The sequence below is a fragment of the Pleurodeles waltl genome, chromosome 2_2, assembly GCF_031143425.1.
Source record: "Pleurodeles waltl isolate 20211129_DDA chromosome 2_2, aPleWal1.hap1.20221129, whole genome shotgun sequence".
In the NCBI taxonomy this organism is placed as follows: domain Eukaryota; kingdom Metazoa; phylum Chordata; class Amphibia; order Caudata; family Salamandridae; genus Pleurodeles; species Pleurodeles waltl.
In genome coordinates, this window is record NC_090439.1 from 1,142,334,938 (window position 1) to 1,142,351,295 (window position 16,358).

A 16,358-nucleotide genomic window follows, 5' to 3' on the forward strand; every position below is an offset into this window, starting at 1 on the left:
TTTCAGGTGGACCGTGCACCTTTACATGAGTAGAACTCATGCCACATCAAATTGCTAACACTGTTGAATTAGAGACTCATTCAGAGAAAAAAAATTGCTCAGTCTTTTCTATGTAGATGTATCTGATGTGAAAGGTTATGAAATCAATGTGTTAATTCACTTCTATTGCTTTACAGGGATTGCTTTGATCATTCAAATATAATGTTTTTTTGTGCTGATGTTTTTTTTTGTGTTTGTTTGAAACAAGAGATATGTGAAACAAAAATTCATTGGTCAAAGGGCGGAATGTACTGCCATTTGATAAAGTTTGTTTTGACCAATGACTTTGTGTTTCACCACTGCGCATATTAGTTGCTCAATGTTCACCAGTAGCACATGGTATGTTTTGTTCAGTTTAGCCGCCTATGGGCTTTGACATTGCATTAGTCATTACATTCTGTATTCTGCCTATTGGCTTTGACATGCTGTATCCAGTCTAGCCGCCTATTGGCTTTGACATTGCATTCCTTTGACATTGCATTCCTATTGGCTTTGACATGATGTATTCAATTTAGCTGCCTATTGACTTTGACATGCTATTAGATATGCTGCCTATGGTCTTTGACATGATATTATATATTGCATTTTGTATTCAGCTTAACTGCCTATTGGCTTTGACATGATATTATACATTGCATTTTATATTCAGCTCCGCTGCCTATTGGCTTTGACATGATATTATACATTGCATTTTGTATTCAGCTCAGCTGCCTATGGGCTTTGACATGATATAAGACATTGCATTTTGTATTCAGCTTAGATGCTTATTGGCTTTGACATGACACTAGACATTGCATTTGATATTTAGGTTAGCTGCCCATTGCCTTTAACGTGGAGTTAGACATTGCAGTTGAGAATCCAAGCTGTATTTTTCCAAGCTGTGTTTTTGCACCAGAGAACCAAGATGTTTTTCTCACAGTAGACTAGACATGATAAGAGAGAGTACATGGGTGTTGTTTTCTTCGCTTGAGCTTGGGAACAGGAGTAGTCTTGGAGACCTGGCCAGTCTCCAAAAGGCTTGCTCAGTTTCCCAGGTCTGAGAGGAGGGGGCACACCTTTGTAACGAATGACACAGGCTGCAGAGAGTCAGATTCGAATCTGCCGGACCTCGTGCTGGAGCTTGGTGCGAGCTGCCAGCAATCCCGTGTGGGTAGATGAATCTCTTTCCGCGGCTGACAGGGGTCATCAGCTTGCAGACCTTAGAAAGATGAAGCTGTAGATAGTTCCCACACGGTGAAGTATTTGTTTTGCTTTGCATTCAATATCTTATAAATATAAACTGCTGTGTATATTGCAAACTGATATATTTTGTTTGATTAACGCGGACTTGAAAGCTACTAATTCGTCATACATAAATATTGTGGTTGGGGAAGAATTAACAACAATAAAAGTCTTCTTTGACCTCAGAAGTGCATTTCTGTTGTGTTATGTTAGTGCTTAGAAACTAGATAAGAGGAAAGCACTACAATTGTGTATTGAATGTTGTGACAGAATGTAGTGTGTATTGAATGCTGGGACAGAATGTAGTGTGTATTGAATGCTGTGTCAGAATGTAGTGTGTATTGAATGCTGGGATAGAATGTAGTGTGTATTGAATGTTGGGACACAATGTAGTGTGTATTGAATGCTGGAACAGAATGTAGTGTGGATTGAATGCTGGGATAGAATGTAGTGTGTATTGAATGCTGGGATAGAATGTAGTGTGTATTGAATGTTGTGACAGAATGTAGGGGGTCATTCCTACCCTGGCGGTCCGAGACCGCCAGGGTAGGGGACCGCGGATGCACCGCCAACAGGCTGGCGGTGCATCCAGGCCCATTCTGACCGCGGCGGTAAACCGCGGTCAGAAAAGGGAAACCGGCGGTTTCCCGCCGGTTTTCCCCTGGGCTGCAGAATCCTCCATGGCGGCGCTGCAGGCAGCGCCGCCATGGGGATTCTGACCCCCTTCCCGCCAGCCTGGTTCTGGCGGTTTTGACCGCCAGAACCAGGCTGGCGGGAACGGGTGTCGTGGGGCCCCTGGGGGCCCCACTTAGAATTTCAGTGTCTGCTTAGCAGACACTGAAATTCGCGACGGGTGCTGGGATAGAATGTAGTGTGTATTGAATGCTGGGATAGAATGTAGTGTGTATTGAATGCTGGGATGGAATGTAGTGTGTGTTGAATTGTGGGATAGAATGCAGTGTGTGTTGAAGGCTGGGATAGAATGTAATGTGTGTTGAATGCTGGGATAGAATGTAGTGTGTGTTGAACGCTGGATACGATGTAGTGTGTATTGAACTCTGGGATAAAATGTAGTGTGTATTAAATTCTGGGATAAAATGTAGTGTGTATTGAATGCTGGGATAGAATGTAGTGTGTGTTGAATGCTGGGATAGAATGTAGTGTGTATTGAATGCTGGGACAGAATGTAGTGTGTGTTGAATTCTGGGACAGAATGTAGTGTGTGTTGAGTGCTGGGACAGAATGTAGTGTGTGTTGAATGCTGGGACATAATATAGTGTGTGTTGAATGCTGGGATAGAATGTAGGGTGTGTTGAATGCTGGGATAGAATGTAGTGTGTTTTGAAAGCTGGGACAGAATGTAATGTGTGTTGAATGCTGGGATAGAAAGCAGTGTGTGTTGAATTCTGGGATAGAATGCAGTGTGTATTGCATGCTGGGATAGAATGTAGTGTGTATTGAATGCTGGGACAGAATGTAGTGTGTGTTGAATGCTGGGATAGAATGCAGTGTGTGTTGAATTCTGGGATAGAATGCAGTGTGTATTGCATGCTGGGATAGAATGTAGTGTGTATTGAATGCTGGGACAGAATGTAGTGTGTGTTGAATTCTGGGATAGAATGTAGTGTGTGTTGAATGCTGGGATAGAATGCAGTGTGTGTTGAATTCTGGGATATAATGTAGTGTGCGTTGAATTCTGGGATAGAATGTAGTGTGCGTTGAATGCTGGGATAGAATGCAGTGTGTGTTGAATTCTGGGATAGAATGCAGTGTGTATTGAATTCTGGGATAGAATGTAGTGTGTGTGTTGAATTATGGGATAGAATGTAGTGTGTGTGTTGAATTCTGGGATAGAATGTAGTGTGTATTGAATTCTGGAATAGAATGTAGTGTGTGTAGAATGCTGGGATAGAATGTACTGTGTATTGAGTTCTGGGATAGAATGTAGTGTGTGTTGAATTCTGGGATAGAATGTAGTGTGTGTTGAATGCTGGGATAGAATGTAGTGTGTGTTGAATTCTGGGATAGAATGTAGTGTGTGTTGAGTTCTGGGCTAGAATGTAGTGTGTATTGAGTTCTGGGATAGAATGTAGTGTGTGTTGAATTCTGGGATAGAATGTAGTGTGTGTTGAATGCTGGGATAGAATGTAGTGTGTGTTGAATGCTGGAACAGAATGTAGTGTGTATTGAATGCTGGGATAGAATGTAGTGTGTATTGAATGTTGGGATAGAATGCAGTGTGTGTTGAATGCTGGGATAGAATGTAGTGTGTGTTGAATGTTGGGATAGAATTTAGAGTGTATTGAATTCTGGGATAGAATGTAGTGTGTGTTGAATGCTGGGATAGAATGTAGTGTGTATTGAATGCTGGGATAGAATGTAGTGTGTGTTGAATTCTGGGATAGAATGTAGTGTGTGTTGAATGCTGGGATAGAATGTAGTGTGTGTTGAATTCTGGGATAGAATGTAGTGTGTGTTGAACGCTGGGATAGAATGTAGGGTGTGTTGAACGCTGGATAGAATGTAGTGTGTATTGAATTCTGGGATAAAATTTAGTGTGTATTGAATGCTGGGATAGAATGTAGGGTGTGTTGAATGCTGGGATAGAATGTATTGTGTATTGCATGCTGGGATAGAATGTAGTGTGTATTGAATGCTGGGATAGAATAGAATGTCGTGTGTGTTGAATGCTGGGATAGAATGTAGTGTGTGTTGAATGCTGGGATAGAATGTAGTGTGTATTGAATGCTGGTACAGAATGTAGTGTGTGTTGAATGATGGGATAGAATGTAGTGTTTGTTGAATGTTGGGATAGAATGTAGTGTGTATTTAATTCTGGGATATAATTTAGTGTGTACTGAATTCTGGGATAGAATGCAGTGTGTGTTGAATTCTGGGATAGAACGCAGTGTGTGTTGGATGCTGGGATAGAATGCAGTGTGTGGTGGATGCTGGGATGAATGCAGTGTGTGGTGGATGCTGGGATAGAATGTAGTGTGTGTTGGATGCTGGGATAGGATGTAGTGTGTGTTGGATGCTGGGATAGGATGTAGTGTGTGTTGGATGCTGGGATAGGATGTAGTGTGTGTTGAATGCTGGGATAGAAGGTAATGTGTGTTGAATGCTGGGATAGGATGTAGTGTGTGTTAGATGCTGGGATAGGATGTAGTGTGTGTTGGATGCTGGGATAGAATGTAGTGTGTGTTGGATGCTGGGATGGAATGTAGAGTGTGTTGGATGCTGGGATAGGATGTAGTGTGTGTTGAATGCTGGGATAGAAGGTAATGTGTGTTGAATGCTGGGATAGGATGTTGTGTGTGTTGGATGCTGGGATAGGATGTAGTGTGTGTTGAATGCTGGGATAGAAGGTAATGTGTGTTGAATGCTGGGATAGGATGTTGTGTGTGTTGGATGCTGGGATAGGATGTAGTGTGTGTTGAATGCTGGGATAGAAGGTAATGTGTGTTGAATGCTGGGATAGGATGTTGTGTGTGTTGGATGCTGGGATAGGATGTAGTGTGTGTTGGATGCTGGGATAGAATGTAGTGTGTGTTGGATGCTGGGATAGGATGTAGTGTGTGTTGGATGCTGGGATAGAATGTAGTGTGTGTTGGATGCTGGGATAGAATGCTCAGCTGTAACTACTCTTTCTGACTGATTTTTGCACTTGGCTTTAGTTCTGCTCTTGGTTGTCAATGTCAATATTAAGCCATTTAATTTCCAGAATCTCAGGAATAACCCAAAACCTAGCGCATCGAGTCCATCTCTACCCGTCTCTCCCATGCCTTTACAACATGAAAGGTTGCGCAACACAACACAACACAACACTGGTCTCGGGGTTCTAAGAGCTGTGCGTGGTAGTGTCACGTGCTGGTCCTTCCTTTCTCTTTTGGTCCCTCTCCTGCATCACCATCCTACGACCGGTGGGTGACATGTGATCTTAGAACATGCCAGGCATTATATGAGCTCTTGAGGTCATACCATGGGACACAGGAGTGAATCACAGCAGAGAGGTAGATGGATCCCTCCTACCCTCAGTTAGTTACCTGGCTTTAGTTTTTGGAGGTAGGGCATAGGCGACTATTGAATGATTCGCACCTTCCCATTAGCTACACGGATGGACTGTTCCCCGAAGTTATGCAAATAGCAGTGCCAGGCAGCCTACGTGCTGCGACGAGACACACTGAGTTTTGCAACATTAACAATAATGTACAGATCCCTCTCACTCTCAAGAACTTCTAAAAGGCCAGTGAACAGATAGGCATATTCTACAGTTGCACCCTGCGGCGTAACGAATTTTGAGGCGCCCCCGCCCTCAAAATAGATGGAGGGGGTCCCTGAATCCAGACCCAGTTAGGAGCTCTCAGGCCAGGCGCCCACTCCCCATGCACAGTGCTGGAGGGGGGCCCTAGAGCTCGGGCGCCCGCACTGCAGGTGCTGTGGGGGCTATTGTTACACAACTGCCCTGCACAGCTTGGTGCCTTGTGTATCCTGAGTTGCACTTTGACCAGTCTGGCTGGTGCACTGGGTAAACCCAGGCCTCCTGCTCAGCATTGCCACCAACAAACCTTTGTTGTCCTTGAGATCTAGCCGCAAGTTCATGACCTCTCCCCAAAACAGCTTATGGGAGCAGAGTAAATGAGGGGTCCCAGGCATACCTGAAGCTTCTCCATCCACTCATCCAGCCATCTGTTGCAGAAGTCCTTCAGAGATGACTTGCTGCCATCGGTGTCCTTCCAGGTCTCCCAGGAGTCCATTTCTTTGTAGAAGTGGCCTTTGCGATCCTGCAGGCCCAGCTCTTCGAACAAAGCCATCAGAGGTGTCCTGGTGGCAAGACAGATGGTTTATCGGTCAGATTGTACAAATGTTTGAGCATCAAAAAGCAAAGGCGTAAACTAGCGACTCAGACTCTTGAAGAAACTGAGACAACCAGCAACTTTATATCTAAAGGCAACTGAGGATTTACCAGCAAAGACAACGAAATTGGTTTGGTGGCAGCCACGAGAGAGAAGTTCTCAGTTTTTGAGGGTCGGTTTCACGTGTTCAGCTACTTATCCTTGAGTGAGGGAAATTTAAGCATGTACTATCTACCATCCATGTACTTTACTACTCACTGCTAGATCTCAAAGTTGGAGCAGCGACAACGACAGCTAAAACGATTGCTCCTTGAGATGCGCTGGGACTAATCTGCTGACTAACAATGGGCCCAAATTAAAGATTCACAGTGGGCAGCGATTCCTTTTTCCTGGAATGAGGATCTTCAGAGGAACCCTCCCTTACAGGTTGACAACTACCTAGGAGAGGATCACACAAGCCCTGTTGATTTAAAACACAAAACTCACCAGGCCTGACAGCAGTGGACAGTTATTCTTAGTATAAATGGAGTAAATATGTCAAATTAAGTCTCCTCCTAATGACTGCCATATTCAGACCTTAAAGCCTGATCTACAAGGACATTTTCAGGTCGCAAACCCAGAGATGCTCAAAATCTCAGGGTTTATGACCAAAGAATGTTTGTTTGGTATGTGAACTTATTTTATGCATCCCCCACTGATATAATGGAATTTTCCCGACCCATACTGAATGACAATCAGAAAGGGGCGTGAAAGGGGAGTCCACTCCTAATTGCGATTTCGGGCCAATAAATTTGAGACCGCATTTGTGGTTGCAAACAGTTGTACACTTACTGACTCCTGAAAGCAGGTGGTAACTTGTTCGCAAAGGGGCATGTTCCCCATTGCACAGCTTCCCCTTTGGGACTGTGTCGGACAAGGGGCATGTTCCCCATTGGACAGCTTCCCCTTTGGGACTGTGTCGGACAAGGGGCATGTTCCCCATTGGAAAGCTTCCCCTTTGGGACTGTGTCGGACAAGGGGCATGTTCCCCATTGGACAGCTTCCCCTTTGGGACTGTGTCGGACAAGGGGCATGTTCCCCATTGGACAGCTTCCCCTTTGGGACTGTGTCGGACAAGGGGCATGTTCCCCATTGGAAAGCTTCCCCTTTGGGACTGTGTCGGACAAGGGGCATGTTCCCCATTGGAAAGCTTCCCCTTTGGGACTGTGTCGGACAAGGGGCATGTTCCCCATTGGACAGCTTCCCCTTTGGGACTGTGTCGGACAAGGGGCATGTTCCCCATTGGACAGCTTTCCCTTTGGGACTGTGTCGGACAACATTAGTTGGAACTGGCAGTGGTGCAGGGCTACTGCCCGCTCCCTCCAATCTGGATTTCTTTGTAAAGTAGAACTCGTTCCCATTGGTTTGGGAATGCAAATGCAGGGACGGTGTTCTCTGCGTGCCACCATACATGTAGTTGTTGCCAATCTAAGAGAGTCGCAAAGAGCGACCGGCACAATTCAAATTCATTAGGCAGGTCATTCTGTGCGCCCCTGTGACTTCAGATTTGCAATGCGACTGAAAGGTGATGGCAATGTGCAACCAGCCTTTTAATACATAAGGTTGTAAGTTAAGTTAAAACAATATACGGAATATTATTCATCACAGATACATTGCCCCCGCCTGACACAGCAGCTGCAAACCTTTTACAGTAAAACCATAATAAACTATGTTTATTATGGTTTTACTGTAAAAGGGGCGGGCCAAGGGAGGTGACAGGCATGACAGGGACAGAGGGGGAGTGCACAGCACTCCCCCTCAGTGCGCATGTGCGTTTGGCTATCTGTCTCGGGCCGGCCAAACACACATGCGCACTAGGCTTCCTCCAACCCGGCCCTGTGTTGCCTGGTGGGAGAGAGTAGGAAGAGACTCTCACTCTGCCTGCCAGCAGCATGAAAGCAGTGTTAGGATTGGATGCCTGCAGTGAAAGACCGGAACGGCGAGTAAGGTATGTTTTTTAAAATTATTATTATATTTTAATGTTGTTGTCCCCAACATCACCGCCTTGCGCTGACCCTTTTCCCTCCCGCGAGCCGTGACTGCACAGATATTTCTTTCATAATATGGGGAGTGTATGAAAATAGGTATTCAGCAAATTGAAACTAGCAAAGGTCCGCTGCTTTGTAAGGGAGTGGTGCTATCGACAGGTCAGAATGTGACATTTCGGTCCATAACCTGATAACTGCCCTTACGCAGGGCTCGCTCACCTGAGTTCAAGGGTTGCTTGTTGGAAGAAGGTCATCAGCTCAAGCGCGAGCTCCTTGCTATTGCAGTCTAAAGTCTTGAGTGCTCCCAGAGTGGCCAAGATGAAATTCCTTTGATCCTGCACCTGAAAGAAGGCAACAATGCAGTAGCAGAATTTTACTGTTTAAAAATTACTTCAGAACTGATTTACTAAAATGTTGTGTACCTAGGTGTCAGTGAAATGCACTAAATGTTGAATTTATTTGAGTTCAGACATTCCCAAATCCTCATTTATAGAAGCAGGATTTTAAAGTTTTTTTATCACAGATTTCACTTATTTCTTGAAAGGGACCATTCAGTGAATGATGTCATGATATATCTCAAACCCCAAGCAGGCAATCATTCTAAAATGTCAGTCATTGCTGATTGTGAGAGAGGCAGGGCGGGTAAAGAGAACTGTTTTGTTATTCTCTACACTGATGGCAGCTGTGAGGATAAAGGGGCTTGTTGCAACAGCAAGCCCAGAGAAGAAACTTGGAAAAAGAAGAATGGCGTGTTGGCGGAATCACCATCACTTCCGTGTTATGACGCATGGAAATCTACAAGGTCCATATTTTACAAAACCCTAACCCCTGAGAGTTTGTGAATCCGATCACATTAGTAAATGTCACTGAGTCATAAACCCACGGCAGTCTCAGGTGTGCGTGTATGTGGGTGCATTGTACCACATGACCACATGAACCACATGTACCACATTTAGCACATGAACCACATGAACCAAATGTACCACATGAACCACATACCACATGTACCACATGTAGCACATGAACCTAGGGACAAAGCAACAGAGCACCATGCAAGAGAGGGCAGCACTGGAGCAAGAAGGTGTGAAGGGGGTAGTTTTACCTAAACGCGCTTTATAAAAGTACGAAAAGTGGTTCAGTTAACTTCGTTTGGTTGCAGTAAAATAGACCACAAAAGTACAGTACAATAACATGTAACAAAACATAAAATAGTGCAAGTGCAACTACATATAACTGGATTAAACATACACTCATCTGTCAAATAAAATACTGCTACCAAATGCGGTACATACAGTGGTATCCGTGGGAAGGCCTGCTAGGAAGTTTCTAAAACGTATGGGTGAGGAAAGTACCATCTTGCCTGGCATGCTACCCCCATTTTCACTGTATGTATGTTTGTTCTTGCCTATGTGTCACTGGGATCCTGCCAGGCAGCACCCCAGTGCTCATACTGTATGCCCTGTATGTGTTCCCTGTGTGGTGCCTAACTGTATCACTGAGGCTCTGCTAACCAGAACCTCAGTGTTTATGCTCTCTCTGCTTTTAAAATTGTCACTGCAGGCTAGTGACTAATTTTACCAATTCTCATTGGCACACTGGAACACCCTTATAATTCCCTAGTATATGGTACATAGGCACCCAGGGTATTGGGGTTCCAGGAGATCCCTATGGGCTGCAGCATTTCTTTTGCCACCCATAGGGAGCTCAGACAATTCTTACACAGGACTGCCACTGCAGCCTGAGTGAAATAACGTCCACGTTATTTCACAGCCATTTTACACTGCACATAAGTAACTTATAAGTCACCTATATGTCTAACCCTCACTTGGTGAAGGTTAGGTGCCAAGTTACTTAGTGTGTGGGCACCCTGGCACTAGCCAAGGTGCCCCCACATTGTTCATTACAAATTCCCAAACTTTGTGAGTGCGGGGACACCATTACACGTGTGCACTATATATAGGTCACTACCTATATGTAGCATCACAATGGTAACTCTGAACATGGCCATGTAACATGTCTAGGATCATGGGATTGTCACCCTAATACCATTCTGGTATTGGGGGGACAATTCCATGCATCCCCGGGTCTCTAGCACAGAACCCGGGTACTGCCTTTCAGGGGTCTCCACGGCAGCTACTGCTGCTGCCGACCCCTCAGACACGGTTCTGCCCTCCTGGGGCCTGGGCAGCCTGGTCCCAGGAAGGCAGAACAAAGGACTTCCTCTGAAAGAGGGTGTTACACCCTCTCCCTTTGGAAATAGGTGTGAAGGGCTGGGGAGGAGTAGCCTCCCCCACCATCTGGAAATGCTTTGATGGGCACAGATGGTGCCCTCTCTGCATAAGCCAGTTTACACCGGTTCAGGGATCCCCCAGCCCTGTTCTGGTGGGAAACTGGACAAAGGAAAGGGGAGTGACTACTCCCCTGACCAGCACCTCCCAGGGGAGGTGCCCAGAGCTCCTCCAGTGTGTCCCAGACCTCTGCCGTCTTGGATGCAGAGATGTTGGGGCACAATGGACAGCTCTGAGTGGCCAGTGCCAGCAGGTGACGTCAGAGACCCCTCCTGATAGGTGCTTACCTTTCTCAGTAGCCAATCCTCCTTTCTGGGCTATTTAGGGTCTCTCCTCTGGGCTATTCCTCAGATAATGAATGCAACTCACCAGAGTTCCTCTGCACTTCCATCTTCGACTTCTGCCAAGGATCGACCGCTGACTGCTCCAGGACGCCTGCAAAACCGCAACAAAGTAGCAAGACGACTACCAGCAACATTGTGGCGCCTCATCCTGCTGGCTTTCTCGACTGTTTCCTGGTGGTGCATGCTCGGAGGGCTGTCTGCCTTCACCCTGCACCGGAAGCCAAGAAGAAATCTCCTGTGGGTCAACGGAATCTTCCCCCTGCTAACGCAGGCACCAAACTTCTGCATCACCGGTCCCCTGGGTCCCCTCTCATCCTGACGAGCGTGTTCCCTGGAACACAGGAGCTGCGTCCGAGTGTCTTCCACAGTCCAGTGGCCCTTCTGTCTAAATTTGGTGGAGGTAAGTCCTTGCCTCCCCACGCCAGACAGTAATCCTGTGTACTGCGTGATCTGCAGCTGCTACGGCTTCTGTGCACTTGTCCAAGGATTCCTTTGTGCACAGCCTAGCCTGGGTCCCCAGCACTCTGTCCTGCACTGCCCAACTCGCTGAGTTGGACTCCGACGTAGTGGGACCCTCCTTTGTGACTCTGAGTCGACCGCTGTCCTCAGATCTTCTAAGTGCCTGTTCCGGTACTTCTGCGGGTGCTGCCTGCTTTTGTGGGGGCTCTCTGAGTTGATGAGCGCCCCCTCTGTCTCCTCCTCTAAGGGGTGACTACCTCGTCCTTCCTGGTCCCCAGCAGCACTCAAAGGGGGTTATTACAACTTTGGAGGAGGTGTTAATCCGACCCAAAAGTGACGGTAAAGTGACGGATATACCACCAGCCGTATTACGAGTTCCATAGGATATAATGGACTCGTAATACGGCTGGTGGTATATCCGTCACTTTACCGTCACTTTTGGGACGGATTAACACCGCCTCCAAAGTTGTAATAACCCCCAAAATCCTCAACCGTGACTCTTGCAGCTAGCAAGACTTGTTTGCGGTATTTCTGCGTGAAAACACTCCTGCATCCTCCAGCACGCCGTGGGACATCTTCTGACCAAAGGAGAAGTTCCTGGCACCTTCCGTTGTTGCAGAATCTTTGGCTTCTTCCACCCGGAGGCAGCCCTTTTGCACCTTCATCTGGGGTTTAGTGGGCTCCTGCCCCCCTGGACACTTGCGTGACTCTTGGACTTGGTCACCTTCCTTTACAGGTACTCAGGTCCAGGAATCCACCTTCAGTGTTTTGCTGGCAGTTGTTGTTCTTGCAGAATCCCCTATCTTGACTTTACTGTCTTTCTGGGGTGGTAGGGTAAATTTACTCCTACGTTTCAGGGTCTTGGGGTGGGGTATCTTGGACACCCTTAGTGTTTTCTGACACTCCCAGCAACCCTCTACAACCTACACTAGGCCTGGGGTCCATTAGTGGTTTGCATTCCACTTTTGGAGTATATGGTTTGTGTTGCCCCTAGGCCTATTTCTACCTATTGCATTCTATTGGGATTCTACATTGTTTGTACTACTTTTCTAACTGTTAATTACCTAATTTTGGTTTGTGTAAATATAATTTGTGTATATTACTTACCTCCTAAGTGAGGGTATCCTCTGAGATACTTTTAGCATATTGTCACTAAAATAAAGTACCTCTGCTTTAGCTACCTCTATCTGCCTAAGCTGCTAGAAACACCTCTATTCTACTAATAAGGGATAACTGGACCTGGCACAAGGTGTAAGTACCACAAGGTACCCACTATAAGCCAGGCCAGCCTCCTACATTGGTGGTGCAGCGGTGGGATAAGTACTTGTAACTGCTTTACCACTTTGTCATTTGGTGCTTTTCAGAAGAAAAGCATAATTCCAAATATTTCAATATATGTACATTGAACCAAAACAGTTTACTTTTCTGCTCTAAAACGTTATACTAAGTTTCTGAAAAGTTCTGAAAACTTTTAAAAGTTCTAAAACTTTTTCTCTCACTGTCCTTAAACCTTTTCTATCATGTCTTCAGTAGAGCTCACTCCCAAAGTTGTTCAGGCAACTTATGAGAGTTTAAACTACAAACGTTTGAGGGTTCTCTGCTTAGAAAGAGGTTTAGGTACTGGTAAGAATCCTACAAAAGAGTTTCCCTTTAACCTGCTCTTAGAAATTGACTAGAACCAGTCTGGCCCATCTCAGGAGAAAGAGGTAGGAGGGGAGGCTTCCCAGTCAGACTCAGAGGAGTTCTGTGAAGATGTTGGGGAGGGTTCTTACAAAGACCTGCCATCTAGCAGGCCACCTAGTGACACTGGTAGTGTTAGAGGGTCACACATTAGTAGGGCATCTTTCACTCCTAGAGGCCAGATTACTAGGGTCCAGCCAGTTAGGGACAGGTCTCTCTCTGCCAATTTCCAAATCTCCTCTGTGTCCAAACATTCCCAAGCCTCCCACCCTGAGGATAACTTAATGGAAAGGGAAGTCAGAAAGCTGAGGTTGGAAGAGATCAGACTGAAGCTTAAACAGCAACAGCTGGCCTTAGATGGGGAATCCCTGGATATAGACAGGGAAAGACAGAGATTGGGGTTAGTTCCCCATCGTGGCAGCAGCAGTGTTTCAGAAAGTAATCCTGTTAGAGAGCAAGATTCTAGAAACCTGCATAAGATAGTCTCCCCTTACAAGAAGGGGGATGACATTAATAAGTGGTTTGCTGCACTTGAGAGGGCCTGTATGGTACAGTTGGTCCCTCAAAGGCAGTGGGCTGCTATCTTGTGGCTATCATTCACTGGAAAGGGTAGGGATAGGCTCCTTACTGTCAGAGAAAGTGATGCCAATAACTACAAACTTTTGAAGGATGCACTCTTGGATGGATTTGGCTTAACCACTGAACAATACAGGATCAAGTTCAGAGACACCAGAAAAGAGCCCTCTCAAGACTGGACAGATTTTGTTGACTGTTCAGTGAAGGCCTTGGAGGGTTGGTTACATGGCAGTAAAGTTTCTGACTATGAAAGCATGTATAATCTGATCCTGAGAGAGCATATTCTTAACAATTGTGTGTCTGATTTGTTGCACCAGTACTTGGTAGACTCAGATCTGACCTCTCCCCAAGAATTGGGAAAGAAGGCAGACAAATGGGTCAGAACAAGAGTGAACAGAAAAGTTCATACATGGGGTGACAGGGATGGCAAGAATAAGGATGGTAAGTCTTCTGACAAGGGTGGGGACAAAAGTAAACATTCTGAGTCTTCATCAGGCCCACAAAAATCCTCTAGGGGTGGTGGGTCCAAATCCTCTTCAAAAAATCATAAAAAGCCTTGGTGTTATTTAAGTAAAGTAAAAGGCCATTGGCCAAGTGACTCTACTTGTCCAAAGAAAAACACCAAACCTCCCACCACCACAACCCCAACTGCAACCTCTAGTGCCCCTAGTAATAGCAGTGGTAGTGGGAAGTCTACTACAAATAGCCAATCCAAGGGTGTAGCTGGGCTCAATATTGGCATTGTAGTTGGGGTTGGTATTGTTAGGGAGACCACAGAGGCTGTTTTAGTCTCTGATGGTGGCATTGACTTTGCCACCTTGGTTGCTTGTCCCCTTAATATGGGTAAGTACAAGCAACTACCCCTAATTAATGGTGTTGAGGCCTACAGGGACACAGAAGCCAGTGTAACTATGGTGATAGAAACACTAGTCCACCCTGATCAACACCTACTTGGTCAGCAGTACCAAGTGACTGATGCTCATAACAACACTCTTAGCCACCCCATGGCTGTTGTGAATATCAACTGGGGGGGGAGGGGGGGGTACTGGTCCAAAGAAAGTTGAGGTAGCCACTGAATTACCTGTAGATTGCTTACTAGGCAATGATTTGGAAACATCAGCTTGGGCAGAAGTGGAGTTGGAGGCTCATGCAGCAATGCTGGGCATTCCTGGGCATATTTTTGCTTTGACAAGGGCTCAGGCCAAAAAGCAAAAAGCAAAAAGGACAGGGAAACTTGGATCCTGGAACAATGGACCAAGTGCTCCCAAAAGCTAGGGGTAGGAAGGGTAAATCCTTGCCCACTATCCCTTCCTCTCCAGAAGATTCCCCATTTGAGGAAGAAGAATCCTCTCCCTGTGCAGAACCTACACCAGAGGAGCTGGCAGCAGACACTGCTGAGCTTTTGGGTGGAGGGGGGCCTGCTAGCGAGGGGCTGACTGTGGCACAGCAGACCTGTCCCACACCAGAGGGATTAAGACAGCAAGCTGTGAAACAGCAGAATGGGGATGTCAGTGATAACCATAAGGTGTATTGGGAAGACAAGCTCTTGTACACTGAGTCAAGGGACCCTAAACCTGGAGCTGCCAGGAGATTGGTTATTCCCTTGCAGTACAGAGAATGTCTTCTTACCTTGGCACATGACAATCCTTTGGCTGGGCATTTGGGACAGACGAAAACTTGGGAGAGACTTGCCCCCCTATTTCACTGGCCTCATATGTCAGAGGACACAAAAGAGTTTTGTCGCTCTTGTGTGACCTGCCAAGCCAGTGGCAAGACTGGTGGCACTCCAAAGGCCCCCTTAATCCCACTTCCAGTGGTTGGGGTGCCCTTTGAAAGGTAGGGGTTGACATAGTTGGCCCCCTTGACCCTCCAACAGTTTCAGGCAATAGATTCATCCTTGTGGTAGTGGACCATGCCACTAGGCATCCTGAAGCCATCCCCTTAAGGACCACTACAGCTCCTGCAGTGGCAAAGGCCCTCCTGGGAATCTTTTCCAGAGTGGGTTTTCCTAAGGAAGTGGTATCAGACAGAGGTAGTAAATTCATGTCTGCATTCCTAAAAGCAATGTGGGAGGAGTGTTGTGTAACTTACAAGTTCACAACTCCTTATCATCCACAAACAAATGGTCTGGTTCAGAGGTTTAATAAAACTCTCAAAGGCATGATAATGGGACTCCCTGAAAAACTCAGGAGATGGGATGTCCTGTTACCTTGCCTCCTTTTTGCTTACAGGGAGGTACCCCAAAAAGGAGTGGGCTTCAGCCCCTTTGAACTCCTCTTTGGACACCCTGTAAGAGGTCCACTAACACTTGTGAAGGAGGGTTGGGAACAACCTTTAAAAGCTCCTAAACAGGACATTGTGGACTATGTACTTGGCCTAAGATCCAGAATGACTGAGTACATGAAAAAGGCCAGCAAAAACCTTCAGGCCAGCCAGGAGCTGCAAAAGCAATGGCATGACCAGAAGGCTGTTCTGATTCAGTACCAACCGGGACAGAAGGTGTGGGTATTGGAGCCTGTGACCCCAAGAGCACTCCAGGACAAATGGAGTGGACCCCATCTAATTGTTGGAAAAAAAGGGTGAGGTTACCTATTTGGTAGACCTGGGCACTGCCAGGAGTCCCCTTAGGGTGATTCATGTCAACCGCCTAAAACTCTACTATGACAGGGCTGATCTCACCCTGCTGATGGCAACAGATGAGGGACAGGAAGAAGAGAGTGACCCTCTCCCTGATCTCTTCTCCACCACTGAAGCTGATGGCTTAGTGGAGGGAGTGGTCTTAGCAGATTGTCTTACTGCTGAACAGAAAGACAACTGTGTCAATCTCTTAAGTCAGTTTTCTGAACTCTTTTCTCTTATACCAGGTAC

At 46.2% G+C, this 16,358-nt stretch overlaps 1 protein-coding gene across 1 annotated transcript in view; it reads right to left on the bottom strand.

The window, feature by feature from the left end:
- Positions 1-16,358, bottom strand: part of WDR97 (WD repeat domain 97) — a 327,470-nt gene that overhangs the window by 67,178 nt on the left and 243,934 nt on the right. Inside the window, exons 20-21 of the mRNA XM_069221060.1 lie at positions 8,363-8,484; positions 5,919-6,084 (exon numbers count right to left, since the gene is read on the bottom strand). Coding sequence (XP_069077161.1) covers positions 5,919-6,084; positions 8,363-8,484 — 288 coding nt within the window. The remainder of the gene's footprint in view (positions 1-5,918; positions 6,085-8,362; positions 8,485-16,358) is intronic.